This window comes from Grampus griseus, assembly GCF_964374135.1.
Source record: "Grampus griseus genome assembly, chromosome: 1".
NCBI lineage: Eukaryota > Metazoa > Chordata > Mammalia > Artiodactyla > Delphinidae > Grampus > Grampus griseus.
The window spans coordinates 148,161,691-148,179,777 of NC_139017.1; the positions used below are offsets into that span (position 1 = coordinate 148,161,691).

General features: G+C 50.6%; 1 protein-coding gene and 1 pseudogene across 5 annotated transcripts; one reads left to right on the forward strand and one right to left on the reverse strand.

Annotated features, from left to right (window-relative positions):
- Positions 1-7,543: 7,543 nt before the first annotated feature.
- On the reverse strand, positions 7,544-13,989 carry LOC309831245 (hypoxanthine-guanine phosphoribosyltransferase-like; annotated as a pseudogene). Its single transcript, XR_014298548.1, has 3 exons — positions 13,827-13,989; positions 8,221-8,786; positions 7,544-7,855 (listed from the first exon to the last, which is right to left on the reverse strand). The product of XR_014298548.1 is annotated as a hypoxanthine-guanine phosphoribosyltransferase-like (transcript).
- Positions 13,990-14,000: 11 nt separating this feature from the next.
- On the forward strand, positions 14,001-18,087 carry LOC309831252 (type III endosome membrane protein TEMP). 4 transcript variants are annotated; one of them, XM_082668293.1, is made up of 4 exons: positions 14,001-14,206; positions 15,684-15,761; positions 16,610-16,726; positions 16,873-18,087. In XM_082668293.1, exons 3-4 carry the CDS (start codon positions 16,708-16,710, stop codon positions 17,193-17,195), a joined length of 342 nt encoding a protein of 113 aa, XP_082524419.1. In that variant the 5' UTR covers positions 14,001-14,206; positions 15,684-15,761; positions 16,610-16,707; the 3' UTR covers positions 17,196-18,087. The 4 variants fall into 4 exon arrangements, with proteins under 4 accessions (XP_082524419.1, XP_082524416.1, XP_082524417.1 ...); XM_082668290.1 differs by having other exon boundaries at positions 14,193-14,299; XM_082668291.1 differs by lacking the exon at positions 14,001-14,206 and adding an exon at positions 14,297-14,401.

An 18,087-nucleotide genomic window follows, 5' to 3' on the forward strand; every position in this document is an offset into this window, starting at 1 on the left:
CCTGTGCTGTCAGTGTGTGTTGGTGTTGGGGAGGAAGAGGAAATGAGTTAGCTTGGGTGGGAGGCGGGCCGGGGAGAGGGCTGGGGAGGACTTATCCTGCTTCTGGGCCTCTGGGCCCCCCTAGTCTGGCCCCTGCAAGGCTCGGGATGGGTGTGGCCTGGAAGGTCCTGGACTGGGGTCACTTGAGGTGGGGGAGGGTTGTGATAAGGACAGACCTGGGGACTGTGGGACTGTTTCCCCTCCCCTCTTCTCCGCGTGGTCCTCAGCCTTGCCAGCACGCGGGAGGCAGGAGGCAGGAAAGGGAGGAAGCCACTGGCTTCCTCCTATTGAGAGGGGATGGGGGAGGACATTGCTCTGGGGTGTCCCTCCCCCAGCACAAACACACGATTCCTCAAGTATGCGTCCCAGGACGTAGTTACATGGGTGTCCTCGAGAGCCGTTCATGTATGGAGCACAAGGATCTGGGATGTACACAAAGGAACAAAAGAACACACTCAGGGCTAAAACCCTTTGATTCAATCTTGTGTAACTCTCTCATTTCACAGACGGGAAAACTGAGGCCTGCAGGGCTTGAAGGCTCTCTGAGGTCATGGTGAGGCTGGGACCCGAACTTCTGACTTCGCTGCTCCTCGAGGACTCATGCTAAGCAGACCCAGAATGCACAGGGAGTGAGTCCCTTGGCTTAAGACAGGAACAGAGGCTTCAGCACACTGTCTGCCTGATGTCATTACCCTTGGGCACTGGCGCAGCAGAAGCCCCACCCAGGGAGCTCCCGTACTCTTGAGGGCTGATAACAGCCTGGGAGCAGTCCCAGCCCCTTGACAAAGGCTTCGAAGCCCCGTGGATCTGCTTTGCCCCTCATCTCTCCCTGCCCTGGTGCCACCTCTCCACTGGCAGTTCCCAGAGCAGAGCCTGACCCGCCGGCACAGAATGCCTGCCGAGGTGGGGTGGCAGTGGGGGTCTGTCCTGGCAGGGAGCAGAGGGAGACGTGTTAGAGCCCTCCGACGGCCAGGATTGCTGGTGAAATCTGTGACTCCTCTGCCCTTGAATGGAGTGGTTGCGGTGGGGTGAGACCTGGTGCCAGGTTAGGGGACTGGTTTGGGAGTCCAAACCCTCCCTTTGCGGCTGGGACGTCTTCCCAGAGCCTGTTCCCGGGTGAAAGCTGAACTCGCTTTTGGACTCACCAGGCTCTAATTCACTGTCTGGGGGAAGCTGGGCCCCTGCAGCCTAGCTGAGCTGCTTTAGCCCTGCGGCTCCTCTGAAAATCCCTGAAAAGTCTCCGGAGAGATGTTGACTCTGGGTGTAGTTTGAAAAACAGATCAGGGAAGACCCCCAGGCCCACGCTGTAGTCCCCCTGGACACCGCGTTCCTAGGTGTGAGCCTGGGAAGAGCTTTCTGTGGACAATACTCGGGTGGGAGCGGGGGTGGTGGATGCCTTCTTAGTCTTCTGCTCATCTTGGTGCCAAGACCTTTGACTCTGGCGAGAGGAAGCAGCTGGGAAATGCTGCGGCACTTTGTCTGGCAGGGTTGTGGTCAGAACTTCCCGCTCGGTTCTGGGAAAACCTGGTGGGCCTAACGTCATTTTGTGTGTATACATAGAGCACTTGGGCAGCATCTGATCTGGAAAATGACAGGTACCGGCACAGGTGTTTGCTCTGTGACACTATAGCATGACAAAGACTACAGGTCCATCTGGCCTCCCCACTTTCAACTGGGAAACAAAACTCAGTAGTAATGATCTGTAGATAAGCACGTGCACATCTTGCAGCGTTTGTATATAAGGGTTTATATTATAAAACCATGTCCTATAAGTGTAAAAGTATATTTTTACCTGTGTTGAGATTATGTTGCAAGTAACGTAAGTAGCATCTGTTTACAAACAGCATGTCGCAAATGAACTATCACCACACCAACTAATTCTGCGTGGGTTGTGTATACATCTGGCTCCGGCAATAGGAATACTTAAACCATAATGCCTTTCTTAAAGTCTCAGTCGTTGGAAAGTTACAGACTAAGAATAACGTTAGTGCAGATACGCAGTTCTACACGTTGGGAGGTCAAACCTCCAATCCAAAACAAAGCTGATAACGATAGAGCTAAAGGTAATTTATTTTTTAAAAAAGTAAGACTAGCAGCGTGACTGACTCCACACAAGGCTGATAATTCACTGCTCTGAAAGCCGCCTTCCTGCAAATAGCGGGAATTCCAGCTCTTGGCACATACAGGAGTTTTGCCAGGTCGCCAGGGGTTCAGGGCAGCCAGGCCTGCTAGTGTAACTCTGAAGCAGAGATTTTTAGCAGTCTTCAAGCCATTTTACTTTCCAAATGCCAGATTTTAGTCGCCTTCAGTTAGAATGTTGCTAGTAAGAAGCCTGCTGTTGGACCTGAAAAGGAAAGGTAATGAAATTCGTTATCATTTGCCCATAACAACTGAAAAAGGACATGTGATTTTGGAACTGTCCAAGACTCATGGGGGCAGCCCCGTGCTCCACTGTGGGGCTGTGGAGCTAAAGAGTTCTGTGTTTCCTCGGTGGTATCAACTGATACTGAAAATGGTTGTGTATTTTTCATAGCTAATCTGTAGCTTTGGGGCTGCTGCTTTTGGAGATGCGGTCTGTCGCGGTCCCTTTGGGCTGCCATAACAAAAGACTGGGTGATTTATAAACAACAAACACTTATTTCTCACAGTTTTGGAGGGTAGAAGTCCAAGATCAGGGTGCCAGCATGGTTTGGTGAGGACCCCATTCCAGGTCTCAGGTCCTCATAGGGCCGAAGGGCAAGGGAGCTCTCTCAGGCCTCTTTTATAAGCATATTACAGGCATCCCTCAGAGATACTGTGGGTTCAGTTCCAGACCACAATAAAGCGAATAATGCAGTAAAGCGAGTCACATGAAATTTTTGGTTTCCCAGTGCATATAAAAGTTAGGTTTAAACTATACTGTAGTCTATCAAGTGTGCAATAGCATTATGTCTAGAAAACACAATGTATATACCTTAATTAAAAAATACTTTATTGCTAAAAAATGCTAACAATTTTCTGAGCCTTCAGCGAGTTGGAATCTTGTTGCTGGTGGAGGGTCTTGCCTCAATGTTGGTGGCTGCCGACTGGTCAGGGTGGTGGTCGCTGAAGCTTGGGGTGGCCGTGACAGTTTCTTAAAATAAGACAATGACGTCTGGATCAATTAACTCTTTCTTTCCCTTGAACACTTAGAGGCCGTTGTAGAGTTATTAATTGCTCTGATTTCAATATTGTTGTGTCTCAGGGAAACGCAAGGAGAGGGTGTCCGTGCAATTATTTTTCAAAATAAACAGAGTGAGAGTTCCATCTTTGCTTCTTGGATTTAAGTCAAGCTATTACATATAAACTGTGTAAAGTCAGTATGTGAAGCTGAATGCTGCTTCATTTTCCTCAGTGATTTTAAAGGAAATGGGTAGTTCCAATATACCCCCCACCCTATTACATTCCTAAAGCATGCCCCTTTGTCTTGGCTCCTAGAATATTTTGAAAAATATTTATTTCTTTGTTATGTGCAACCCCAAATGCTGGTGTCTATCTATTCCATAAGTGCTTTAACTCTCTCTACTGTTCATCACAATTGCTTTTTTTTTTTTTTTTTTTTTTGCGGTACGCGGCCTCTCACTGTTGTGGCCTCTCCCGTTGCGGAGCACAGGCTCCAGACACTCAGGTTCAGCGGCCGTGGCTCACGGGGCCCAGCCGCTCCGCGGCATGTGGGATCTTCCCGGACCGGGGCACGAACCCGTGTCCCCTGCATCAGCAGGCAGCAGGTGGCAGGCGGCCTCTCAACCACCGCGCCACCAGGGAAGCCCCACAATTGCTTTTTGAAGCACCAAGTTAAAATGTTGCCCAAAAAACATTAAGAAATTTTCTTTTTTTGAAATAAGCAACACATGAACCCAATTCCTAAGTCCTGTCTTTGCTTGAAAAATGTTGATCAGCAAAAAAAAAAAAAAAGAAAAAAGAAAAAGTAATTGTTTTCAGGTTTTTTTTTTTTTTAAGGTAAATAGGTGGTAACAATTGTACTTTCACTTAACTTCAGCAACAACTAAAGCCATATTGTCAATTCAAAAACAGTTTTTGCTGTTCTTCCAGGAAATAACTCTATAAGTGAGAGGAAGTTTGTCAGCAAATGCTTTTGAAACATCAGGCTGGGGCTGTATTCCTGAAGTTAGCAAGTGAGGGAGTGTGTGTGTTTGCACTCTGGGCTGAAAAGATGTGCCAGGTGTTTGTGACAAGCTGTGATGAGGACTGTAGATTACTTGGAATCCATTGTGTTCTTTTCCCTTGTTGGAAAAAGAAAGCTTCTGAAAACAAGCCCTTATTTAAAGGAAGCCCCAGTTAATCCAACAAGGCTTGGATGAAGTCCCTTTTATACAAACTGCTTGACAAAGGCCATTTGGCCCCGAGGAACCCTGTGAGGCCAGAAGCTGGTATCAACACCCCAAAGAGGGTTCAGATAGTTCAAAGCTCAGGACCTTCTTAAAGCATAACAGACTTTTATCGACCTTGGTTAGAATGAAATTACCCAGTACTGCAAGCAGAGGTCTTACATAGAATGCCAGCAAACCCCCATTGGAATGACTAACTGTTACTGAACATTTACAGGTGTGAGGAAAAGGTACTGACACCTCCTCATGGGCTCCCCACCTCTTGAGGCAGGTTTCATTGTGATTATCCCCATTTTACAGATGAGGAAACTGATGCTTCCTAAGGGTGTTAAGTGGTGGAGCTCACCCCAGACAATCCACAGCCAGAGAGCTTAACTCCGCACTGGGCCTGCTAAATGGTCCTGCCTAGATAGCAAGCAGGGTAAAATTCTTTTCCAGCGTTCACAGGGGCTGGCTACCATCTGCATGTATCACCTCCAGAGTCTTACAAAAGATTTTAAAAAGCCAGCCCTTATGTACTCAGAAAGCATTAGAGGTTTTATTCCAGAAAAATAATTTGCTCATCTCTGTCCCGTGTCATGATTGAGTGGGGGCCCTTTAAAAGGCAAGGGTGGGCCGGCAGAGAAGGGCAGGCATGCATTTTCAGGGCGTCTTGCCTTTAAGGTACACCAGGTCCTTGCTTCACCCCCAGATCACTCTGAAATCCTAGAACCACTAGCACCCGACACAAATGACTCATTGTCCTTGGCCTCAAAAAACAGCAAGCCTACTTAGAATACAAAGCACATTTTATGGGAGTAAACTGCACCGGCCATAGACACACCTTCCTTCCTGCAGGATCCGTAGCCTGGCTGAAGAGCGGGGATGGCTTCCTGGCTGCTCAATCTCACTTCAAATGTTATTTGAGGATAAGGAGTAGTGATGACGCAAGCCCATTAGCTCTCATGATTCATTCATCAATGTCATAGGGATGTCCCACCCTTTTCTTAACCCTTTTTCCCTGAAAGCATGTTGGTGCTCCATCCTGGCCCACACCCTGAGGAAGGGACGCTTGTTCTGATTGGGCCAACGGAGCGGGTGTGTGTGCAATAGCACGCGGGGGTGGGCTTCCTGTTCCCGTGGGAAGAAATGCCTTTTCCCAGGCATGAGTGGTGCTGGCCACCAGAGGATTTCCACTCGGGAATCCTCCAACACTCCTGGGGTCTCAGGTGGGACCTACTTTCCTCCTTTCCAGACCCCAGGAGAAAGTGAGAATGTGGAAGAGATGACTATTCCTATTGCAGGGAACCCAGGGAGGCAGGGCTGCGAGGGGCAGCCTGATGGGGCCACTCTGTCCCGCCGTTCTGCCACCTCTGGCCACTGGCCTGGGTGTTACATCCCTTGGGAGAGGGTGTGGTCCTCCTCTGCCAGGTCTGCTGAGTTCTGTTCCTCCCAGATCCGGTTACCCAAGAGGTAACTGATCACAGGGTACCACAGATGGCTACCTCATCACACTGGGCACCTGTGATGTCCAATTATAAATCCGTTGTGGCAAGTTGGAGCTGGTGGCTTGGGAGGAAGTTGTCCCGTGAACCTGGATGTTGGATGTGGCAACCATCTGAGGTAATTATACTGGAGTTTCAGGGTGCTTTGACTGGGATAGAGGAGGTTTAGCAAGCTCTCCCTCAGGGCTTTGCGGAATACCATGGCCCCAGACAGGCTGGTCTGCCTTGAACAAGTTAGGAAACCGTAGAAGCTGTGATGTCCAAGCGTTTCCCTAGTCTCAGGTGTAGGTCTGGGAAGCACCACTGGGAATATATCCTTTGACCTTACTTCAGGGATGACCAGGTCAGAGAGCTTGTTTTCAGTGTGCAGGAACTGGTGTGTTAACACCAGTTCTTAACCCCAAGAGGGCAAGTGAGACCCCTGGAATTCCAACCATTCATTCATTCGACAAGTTTTTATTGAGCCCTTACTCCCTGCCAAGGCTGTGAGCATATTTGTGACTGGGTGTGCAAATGCATTTTGTTTTTCTCATCAGCTGCTTTTTTTTTTTTTTTTTTAAGAAACAGCCTTGGGCTTCCCTGGTGGCGCAGTGGTTGGGAGTCCGCCTGCCGATGCGGGGGACGCGGGTTCGTGCCCCGGTCCGGGAGGATCCCACATGCCGTAGAGCGTCTGGACCCGTGAATCATGGCCGCTGGGCCTGCGCGTCCGGGGCCTGTGCTCCGCGGCGGGAGAGGCCGCAGCAGTGAGAGGCCCGTGTGCCGCAAAAAAAAAAAAGAGACAGCCTTTATTTTAAGGATTTTACATTGAAGACTCAAAAAAGTGGCAGGTTTTTGGAACTTATCGATCTGTATTTAAAAGGAACTGTTGACAAAGATTCACCGGAAATAATCTGAACCCGTGGGAAAATACAGTTAATACTACTGAAACCTACTAAAATAATTCCAGGACATATGGTTTATCCAACATAATGATACCTCTAAATGCTGTCACTGATATGAAACTGACTGCTTCTTACTTTTCTAAGCACACAGTGGTATAATGAACAATATTCAATCACTTCTGTTCTTTCCTGAGTATATAAAAATTAAAATACCAATTTAAAAACTAATATATTCTTTGCTTTAAATGTTTCTTACAGATACAATTTCAATATTTTCATTCAATAGTGATGTGGTTTAAGGGATTTTTCATTCACGAATCAAACAGCAATCTACCGAAAGGGAACTGATAGATAGGCTCATCGTGCAAATAGAGTTCAGGAGTGCAGCAAGTGACGTTTCTAAAATACAAAACAGACAAAATTCTTAGAAGATACATACAATAAGCTCTACTAAGCAGCTGGCCACAGAACTAGAACATTTGATCTTTTTTTTTTTTTTTTTTTTTGGCGGTACGTGGGCCTCTCACTGTTGTGGCCTCTCCCGTTTCGGAGCACAGGCTCCGGACGCGCAGGCTCAGCGGCCATGGCTCACAGGCCCAGCCGCTCCGCAGCATGTGGGATCTTCCCGGACCGGGGCACGAACCCATGTCCCCTGCATCGGCAGGCAGACCCACAACCACTGCACCACCAGGAAAGCCCAGAACATTTGATAATTTTACTGGTGATTTCAGTGGGACTCCAGATGTTTCTAAACTCAACTTGAACTCTCATCTTAGGCTTTATATTTTGCTTTTCTAGTTTCACTGATGACACAAACATGATTCAAATCCCTGAAGTATTCATTATAGTCAAGGGCATATCCTACAACAAACTTGCCTGGAGTTTCAAATGCAACGAAGTCGGGTCTATATCCAACACTTTGAGGCGTCCTTTTCACCAGCAAACTTGCAACCTTGACCATCTTTGGATTATGCTGTTCGACCAAGGGAAGCAAGGTTTGCACTGTTTTGTCAGTGTCAATGATACCTTCAATAATCAAGATATTCTTTCCAGTCAAAGTTGAGAGATCATCTCCACCAATTACCTTTTTAAAAAAATTATTTATTTATTTATTTGGCTGCGTTGGGTCTTCGCTGCTGCACGCGGGCTTTCTCTAGTTGCCGTGAGCGGGAGCTACTCTTTGTTATGGTGCGTGGGCTTCTCATTGCGGGGTCTTCTCTTGTTGCGGGGCACGGGCTCTAGGCGCTTGGGCCTCAGTAGTTGTGGCACGCAGGCTTAGTAGTTGTGGCTCGTGGGCTCTAGAGCGCAGGCTCAGTAGTTGTGGCTCACGGGCTTAGTTGCTCCGCGGCATGTGGGATCTTCCCGGACCAGGGCTGGAACCCGTGTCCCCTGCATTGGCAGGCGGATTCTTCACCACTGTGCTACCAGGGAAGTCTCTCCACCAATTACTTTTATGTCACCTGTTGACTGGTCATTACAGTAGCTCTTCAGTCTGATAAAATCTACCATCATAGGAATGGATCTATCGCTATTTCTGTTCAGTGCTTTGATGTAATCCAGCAGGTCAGCAAAGAATTTATAGCCCCCCGTTGAGCACACAAAGGGCCACGATGTGATGGCCTCCCATCTCCTCCATCACATCTCGAGCAAGCTGTTCGGTCCTGTCCATAATTAGTCCACAAGGAATAAACACCTTTTCCAAATCCTCAGCATAATGATTAGGTATACAAAATAAATCCAGGTCATAACCTGGTTCATTATCACTAATCATGACGGTGGGGCTGCAGGTCACCATAACGGAGCTGGCTGGTGTGTGGGCTGAGGGCAGTCGGGGTTCTCATCAGCTTCTTAAAGGGGACGCAACTACCCCAAGGCTAAGAGCCCTGGGTCTGCCACAGGGAGGGGTTGGGTGAGGTGGAGGAGGAAGTAGGTGCAGGCTGGGGACCGGGACACCTCATTCTTTTGCTTGCTCAGCGTTCATTCCTGGTTCTTCTGGTAGCAGCACCCCGAGCCTCCTTTGGGAAATATAAGCAAATCTTTGAAAAGCAGTGATTGCTATCTCTCACTTCAAATGATTGTGAGGAATGGAACACCTTGACAGTGTTACTCATAGGAGCAGTGGGGATGTATCTGGAAACGTGCTGGACCTAGAGGCAGAAGACCTGGGTTCAAATTCTGCCTCTGCCATGTACTCATAGAGCTGTTAGCGCATAATCATTGGACCTCTGATTCAGCAGGTTGAGTCGATATGTTTCAGATAATAGCAAAACCACCACTGGTCTGTAAACCCTACCTCAGGACCACTCCATGGTTCATGTCCTAGGGCTTGTCTGTATCCCCTGGGTAACCTCCATTTCTATATGCTGTCATCTGCCCACCACCTTCTATGTTTTCAACTTTCTCTAGTACGTCAGTAATTGCTCCTAAAATCTATCAGTCCTACCACTTTTTCAGGGTTCCTCACCCCTCCCTGACCCCATCCTCGCTTCCCTCTTTACCTGGCCTGATTGTCTGGGCCATCATGTCAACCACTGCCTTGCCTACAGCTCCTTACCCCTCTCTGGCTTTATCAGACTTGCCTGGCAAGGCCCCAATCCTGATTAAATTCCAGGTTCCATCTTCTCCCCACCTGCACACTTGGAGTGGCTGGAAAACAAAACATTCAGCCACCCTTACTGATATCACTTTAAATTCATGCCGCTCACCTCAAGGGGGTCCTGATGCTGCCTGGCAAGCCTACCACACTCCATTCTCTCTCCAAAGCCCCAGGATGATGAACTTACACCTTCTCTTCTCTCCTCAAACCCCAGCACCCGCTCCCCACTCTTCACTCTCAGCTGATGACACTGCTTCCTATTTCTCTGCAAAAACAGAGGCCATGGGAAGAAAACTCCTTAAGGCTCCCATCACTCACCTGACCCTCCTCCTTCCTCAGAGGGAACCTCCCTGCTCCTGCCCAAGGCCAGCCCTCCACATGTGCGCTCAACCCCACACCCCTCGATGTCATTAAGGACTTCCCACCCCCACTGTCCCTTCTCTCTTCCTTCTGCATCATCAGTTTCCTCCCTCTCCTGGATTATTCTGACCCGCATACACACGTGGTCTAAAAGCTCCTAGCCTTGAAAAAATCCTTCCTTGATCCCACACTCGCCTCCCATGTCTGCCCCATTTCTCTGCTTCTTTTATAGCAAAATTCCTTGACGGCATTGTTTCTACTTCCTCTGCTCCCATACCCGTGCATCGCTCCGGTTGGGCCTTTGTCCCTGACAAATCAGTGACATTGTCCTTGTCAAGGTCACCAGTGACGGCTACACGGCCAAATTCAATGTCAATTTTCAGTTCGTGTTGTCTTAGTTGACCTAGCCTCAGCATTTGGCGTAGCTGGTGAAGCCCTTGCCCTTGAAGCGCTTTCTTCTCTGACCTCCAGGGCACCTCCCTCGCCTGTCTGACTCTCACCATGCGGGCCGCTCCCCAGTCTCTTTTCCTGCTTCTCTTCCAGTCCCTGACCTCTGCTCCCCGAGCGCTCCAGGGCTCAGCCCTCAGCCCTTTTCTCTTTCTGCACTTCTCTTTGGGGCCTCACCTAGATGACCAGCTTTAAAAAACCATCTACTTTTGGGCTTCCCTGGTGGTGCAGTGGTTGAGAGTCCACCTGCCAATGCAGGGTACATGGGTTCGTGCCCCAGTCCGGGAAGATCCCACATGCTGCAGAGCGGCTGGGCCCGTGAGCCATGGCCGCTGGGCCTGCGCGTCCGGAGCCTGTGCTCCGCAACGGGAGAGGCCACAACAGTGAGAGGCCCGCGTACCGCAAAAAAAAAAAACCCACAAAAAACCATCCACATTTTACTGGTTCCTCAATTTATATTTCTAGCCCTTACCTTCTGCTGCCTTCAGGCTGGTTTATGCTATTACCTACTTAGTATGTTCTTGGATGAATCACGGGCATCTCACAAGTAACACGTCCAAAACTGAGGTACAGATTGCCTTTCCAAAGCTGTCACCTCTGCAGTCTCCCACAACGCCATCCTCCTAGTTGCTCAGGTCAAAACTTTGGAGTTATTCTTACTCCCTTTCTTTTTCTCAAACCCCATATCCAGTCAGCAAATCGTGTTGACTTCACCTTCAAGTACATCCAGAATCTGAGCACTTCTCCCCGTTTCTGCCTGACCACCCGGATGCCATATTCCCCTTCTCCGGGATGATAGCAACGGCTCCCTGACTGGCCGCCCCGCTTCTGCTTTGGCCTCTTCTAGTCCATTCTTCACACAGAAGCCGAAGAAGGCCAGTCCTTTGGTCCCCCAATCATCAGTGGCTTCCCGTCATCTCACGGAGGGAAGGACCCAGTGCAGCACCACCTGAGCTGGCTCTGGACAGGCCTGTCATGGAGCTCCTCCCATCTCTCCCCACTTACTGAACCCCATCCAGCCGGCCTCCTTTCTGTTGCTTGAACAAGCCACGATCTTGCTTCTCCAACTTTGTTCTGGCTGTTCCCTCTTTCTAGAATGTTCTTTTCCCAGATATTGGCATGGTTGCTCACTCACTCTTGTTCAGATCTCAGCTCAAACATCCCCCCTTCAGCGAGTCCCCCCCTTTTCTGACCACCTAATATAAAATAGCAGCCCTGGGTCTTCCCTGGTGCTCCAGTGGATAAGACTCTGCACTCCCAATGCAGGAGTCCCGGGTTCGATCCCTGGTCGGGGAACTAGATCCCGCATGCATGCTGCAACTAAGAGCCCACATGCTGCAACTAAGAAGTCCGCATGCCGCAACTAAAGATCCTGCATGTCACAATGAAGATCCCGGGTGCTGCAGCTAAGACCCAGCACAGCCAAAATAAATAGTAAATAAATAAATATTTTTTTAAAAAGACTGTCACCCATAGAAGTCACAGCTATTAAAAAAGAAAAACGATAGCAGCCCCTTCCACAACTCCATCACTCGAAGCTATTTCACTTTCTTCATAGCACTAACCATTATCTGAAATGATCGTATTTATTTTCTTACTTGTATATTGTCACTCTTCACCACCAGAATGAAAGCTGTATGGTGGCAGGAACTCTCCCCAGCAGGTGGCACAGAGCCTACCACGTGGTTGCCAGGGCTGCCACGGAAGGTTGTTCACTGCACCAGAGCTCCTGGCTGATGGGCCGGTGGGTGCCAGTATCCAGCCTGCTCTCTGCTCTCCATGCTGTGGGGCATCTAGCAGGTGGCCTTTTGCTATTTTGCAATGCTTGCCATATGGACTGGCTGTGGCTCTGTGGTGGGCATTTAGTAAGTATTCATTGAATAAATGGTTGACTAATGAATGGGTAGACCTTTACTTGTTTTCTTCTGTGGGACTTAACGCAAATTACCATCTCATGGCCTCATTTTATTCATCTGTTAAGGAACTAATTAACATCTATCTCATAGTACAGTCAGGAGGATCAAATGAAATAATTCATTAAAAAGCTGGCCCAAATCTGATTACATTTGTAGGACATATCCAGCATAGGCAAATCCATAGAGACAGAGCAGATTAGACGCTGCTGGAGGCTGGGGAGGGGGAAATGAGGAGTGATTGCTGAATGAGTGGGGAGAATCCTTTTGGTGTGAAGAAAATGTTTTAGAACTACATAGAGTGATGGTTGCACAACATTCTGCATGTACTAAATGCTACTAAATTGTGCACTGAAATTGACTGATATGGTGAATTTTTTGTTATGTGAACTAGGTTATGCTATGTGAATACCTCAATTAAAACAACAACAACAACAAAACCACCTGGCACAGTGCCCAGGACATGGTAGGTGTTCAACGAATATCTTTTGAATCCTGTGATTTCCTTGCTTCAAAATCAAACCAAAACCCTAAAACTTCCTTGGCTCTTCACTGCCCCATCCAGGATAATCTCCGCTTTTGTCTCATTTATTTCAAGAGTATTTATTGTTGTCATTTTAGATATTAGGGATTTGAAGGGGAACAAGACAGACACAGACCCTACCTCCAGAGTTTACAGGCTCATAGGGCACTCTGACAAGTAAAGAGAAAATCACAATGCTGTGTGGTCAGGGCTATGGGGGAGAAGGACCAGGGTCTTCAGGGGGCACAGAGCGGGGAGGAGGGATCCAGGCTATGGTGCATCTAGATAAAGAGGACCTAAGCTGGGGCCCATGTGATGGGAGGAACAGTCAGCCAGGTGGGAGGTGGACATGTGGTGGGGAGAGGATGAAGGTTAAGGTTGGAGGAAAGCAGGGGTCCCAGGAAGAGCGCATGCAAAACCTGGGAGATGAGAGCATGGTGGGTTCTAGGAATAGGGAACAGTTTGGTTGTAACTGCAGCAGAGAGTGTGAGGTGTAGGTGGGAGAGTTAGGAAGGGGCCATTCGCGGTAGGAGCTCAGACTTGGAGCCAAGATCTTCAAGGTCCTGCATGAACTGGCCTCCACTTTCCAGCCACAGTTCTACCGTGCCCCAGTTGCAAGCTGGCAGCAGCCCTTGCTCCGCTGTGCCCTGCGGGTTCCTGTGAACTCCTGTGCCAGCATGGCCTTAGCTCATGGAACCCTTCCCCCCTTAGATATTTACTGAGAGCCTGCCCTGTGGCAGGTGCTGGGAACCCAGAGACTGTCAAACTTGGCTCCACCCTGGGAGAGCTCCCCTGCTAGTCCAGGTGGGGAGGCAGCACAGGAAGAAACAATTACAAGATCGTGAAAGCAATGCTGTGACAGACGGTGCTCTGAGCATGGAGGAGGCGGGGCTTGCCAAGTGGAGGCGGGGCTTGCCAGGGTGGAGGCGGGGCTTACTGGCCTAGACGGAGGGCTCTGGGAACGTGACTCCATGAGGGTCTGAAAGGACAAGGAGGCACTCGGCCTGGGGAAGAGGAGTAAGGCAAAAGGTAGAGGTTCAGAGCCTAGCTTTGTGGGGTCACAGGATCCTTGAGATCCAGATAGAGGCTTGTACCCTGTCCAGGTAAACACACATACACACAATAACCCCCCCAGGGGCACATACACACTCCTCAAAAGGCCTCTGAACTCACACTCCCCATTGACCTACACACACACACAGACTCGCTTACATACTCTTGCAGGCAGTTTTGCGTCTTCTTGGTCCCTCTGGCTTTGCCTGGAGAATGCCTACCCCCCTCCCGTCTGGTTCCGGCCGGCCGCCTACACAGGCGGTCCCTCTTCAACTCTGGACTTCGTACCTGTCACCGGAAATTCACTTGTTTATCAGGGCCGCCAGCTTGAGCGGCTGCCTGCTGAAGACTGCCCCCTCTCTGGATCCCAGCGGCACTAAACCCCCAACCGCCCCCGCCCCCGGCACTGGGGGTGGGGGTGAGGCCTGCGCCAGGAGGTTCTCCGCAGTTCTTGGGAAGGTGTAGCATAAGTCCTCCCTATTGGAGGCTCTGCTCTCCGCCCTCATCTGCGGCTTCGGCCCCGCCTGGCTGCTGCGTCCAGAGGTGAGTCAAGCTGCAGTTCTGGCCCGCCCACCTGGCCGGGTCCTGCCGGCTCTAACTGGAAGCTCCTCCGCGGACTGTGCACAGTTCCTACAGGTGGGCAGCAGAGGGAAAGACACTGGGGGGGGCCTGGGATGGGGAACCCACAGATCCCCGAGGGCTCCTGGGAGCAGGAAAGGAGCTACAAATCAGGGTGGGGTGAGTGTTTGTCGGTGGAAGAAATGTGACCAGAAGGGGTGGGGTGACAGCCTGAGGGTGTGTGTGTGTGTGTGTGTGTGTGTGTGTGTGTGTCCTTGGGAAGAATTCACCGGGACAGGGCAGGAAGGAAAGGAGTAGGAGTAAAATCTTAAAAACGTCAGGTTGAATTCAACTCATATCAATTTAACAAAATCCTTCTTTTTTTTTTTGAGGACCCAGTGCCTAGTGCCGGGCTCGTGGTAGGCACCCAATGAATGTTTGCTGATGAATGGATGAGTGAATGATTTACTCCTCCTTTCTAATGACCCCCCACCCTACCCCCATGTCCACTCATCTCACAAACATGTACAGAGCAGCTGACTACTAAGCTCTCTGCCAGCGCCAGGATGCACGTTATTCAGCCCAGTCCCTGACCAGGGAGCTGCCCATCTAGTAACTGGCCAGTTCTGACTGGTGGCTGACTGGGCAGGGCAGTGAAGGGGGTGATGAGAGGGGCCCTGGGACAACCTCACAGTCAGGTATGGTCTGATTTGACCTTGAGGGATGGGGGACTCAAAAAACAGGAGGGGGTGGCTGGGAAACAAGAGGGCAAGGCAGGGTGTGTGTGTGTGTGTGTGTGTGTGCGCGTGTAGGTGTGTGTGCGTGCCTGCGTGTAGGTGTGTGTGTGTGCGTGTAGGGGTGTGTGTGTGTGCGTGTAGGTGTGTGTGCGTGCCTGCGTGTAGGTGTGTGCGTGCGTGTAGGTGTGTGTGTGTGTGCATGTGTAGGTGTGTGTGTGTGTAGGTGTGTGTGCGTGCCTGCGTGTAGGTGTGTGCGTGCGTGTAGGGGTGTGTGTGCACGCGCGCGTGTAGGGGTGTGTGTGTAGCACGGGGAGGGAACGGGAGGCTGTGTGCTGGATTGCGTGCTGGATTGCGAGGACTTGAAGGATGTGCTGAGGAACCTGCGCTCAGCCTTGCGGGCCTGGGGAGCTTGTGCAGGATTTTTAAGCAGGGGAGTAATGGGGCCAGATTTGAGCCATAGGCCCATCACTCTGAGGAATGGATGAGAGGTGAGGAGAGACCAGTTCGGAGGTTATTGCAAGAATTGAGGTACAAGATGAAGGTGGCTTGGACTGGGGCAGCGGCGGTGGGGTGCAGAGGAGGGGCATGGGCATTCTAGGGATATTGAGAGCAAGAACTCATGGGACTTGGTGGCAATGTGGAGTTGAGGAGGGAGGGCATCCTTACAGTATTGATATTAAAGAGTACGGCCGGGTACTCCCCTGAACTAGGTGCTTCTCTCCTAGGTGCTTTCCTAGCCTGGACACGCCTCCCAGGTCCTCCTCTGATTCAGATACCTCCAGCCCCAGCTGTTCCTCCTCCAGGTACTTCTGTAACCCAGATGCGCTTCCTGTAGGTGCTCCCCAGAATCAGGTGCTGCTCCCCCAGACGCTCCTCTGGCCCAGATGCTCTTCCTCCTCTAGATCCTTCCCCGCCCCTAGTGATTCTCAGCCAGATATTCTCCTGGTCCAGTTGATGCACATTTGGCTACTCCTAGAATACAGCTCACCACCCCCTGGGGCAGAAGTGAAAGGACAAGGAATGTGCCTGAAGGGCTGAGGGTAGCAGTGGTGGGTGTGGACGCAGGGCTTCTGACTCAGGAGCAGAGGGGCCAGGCTGTGTCTGGAGCTTCCTGTCCTGGGTGGAGCCCAGCACCGTCCTCCATGCGTGGTCTCCACTTTGCCCATTAGCTCCCAGCAGTTGCTGTTGCCCAACCTCTGGAAGCCAGGACTGCCTCTGCCCCACCTGCCATCCTCAGCTTACCAAGCAGGGGAGCAGCCTGGGTCTGGGCCCTGGCATCAGAGACCTGGGTTCAAGTCCTGGGACTCTGGCTGAGTGAATTCACCTTTCTGGGCCTCAGAGTCCTCAGCTGGAGAGTGGGGTAACGTTTATGCCCTCATTACAAGGTTCTATAAGCACGTTGCCTGGTGACTGAATCATAAGTTGTGCTCAGTAAATTCCAGCATTGAGTTATTTTTCCAGCCGCTTCCGGGTGTTCCCTTACAAACAGCCAATTTCCGTGGCTCGGCTTGTTTTTCTCCTGCGGGCAGCTGGTTATGGTCAATCGTCCAGTCTCCGGAGTCTGTGCAGTGCCCTCTCACAGCTGTGAGTGTGGCCTGGAACATGCGCCCTGTGGCCATCCCTGACATCCACACGTGTGTGTATGTTCCAGGACTCTGTGCCCTGGGGCTGCCTGGCGTCTGGGAGTCTCCTTAGAGCCAGGGCCCTTCTGGCAGAGGCTGAGGCTCCCCAGTGTCTTCCGGCCCCTCAATGAGTGAGGCAAACCGAAGTGAGTGACAGTGGGAGGGAGGCTGGGGAGGGGATTGGGTACCCCTCAGATGCTGAGGTTGCGGGGAGGAACTTGCCCCACTCCTCTCAGTTTCCCCAGGGAGCCAATCGGGGGCCCCATCCCTAACACTTTCCCTTTCTCTGCAGCCACTGTGGAGCCCTCGGAGCTCCCCACAGCATCGGCCGTATCCCCTGGACTGGGCAGCGGGGCCCGGGCATGGCCTGTGCTGGTAGGGGTCGTGCTGGGGGCTGTGGTCCTTTCTCTCCTCATCGCACTTGCTGCTAAATGCCACCTCTGCCGCAAATACCGTGCCAGCTACCAGCACCGCCCACTGTCTGGGACAGTGAAAGGGGTCCGCCCCGAGGTGGGTGAAGATGAGGATGATGATGGTTTCATCGAGGACAATTACATTCACCCTGGGGTTGGTGGGCTGGGGACGGAGGGCAGTAGGGACCACTTCTCCCTCTGAGCCCTCATCTTCGGACCCCCCCACCCCTATGCCCGACAGCTTAAGGACAGCAGATACTTTGTGGGAACCACAGGCCTCAGGAACTTGGTGGCTAGGGCTTAAGGACGGAGCAGGGGTAGATCAGTCCCCCCTTCCTTGACACTAGCCACCAAAGTGAAACACCCTCTCTTGCTCAGTAACCCTCAATGGCTCCCTCCTGTTCTTGGGATAAAGCCTACCAAGGCCCTGGCTGTGAAATCAGGCCTCCGTCAGCCTTTGGCTTCCTTTCCTGCCTTTCCCGACTTTACTCCCTGCTTAACCAATTATTTGTTATTCCTCCCCCACCTACCATGCTGCTTCTCCAGGGACCTTTGCTCACACTCTTCCCTTGTCTCCCTGCCCTTCTCTTCTCCCAAGTCCTTTATGACAGTGATGAGAATCCCTGGCCAGTAGACCCCATGTGGGCTGCCTACCTGCCAGCATTTCACATGTGCCCAGGTGATAACGTCTTAGCAGGTGAAAATCATTGTGCCAAGTTTCTCAGGGAGATTTTTTTCCTATCAATCAAGTGGTAATCTAAATAGTTATAATATATTATGTTTTTCACAGATACTAATAAATCTATTTTCATTTTAAATAAAAATAGGAAGAAGTCACTCATTTTTTATTTTCCTGAACTGAAACTTGTGCACAAACATGTCCCTTGTCACTCAAAGCCATGACAGTGCTCGGACATCCCCTCCCTGGGACACCTTCCTGGAGCCCCTCCCTTCCATAACACCTGTGAGTTTCCCTACCAGTCTCTTACCACGTTTAAATTTAATCTTTATTACAATTTGCACTAACCCCTTACCGGGCTAGACTGTGAATTCTCTGAGGCCACAGTCTGTGCCTTGTTCTGTGTCCTCAGAGT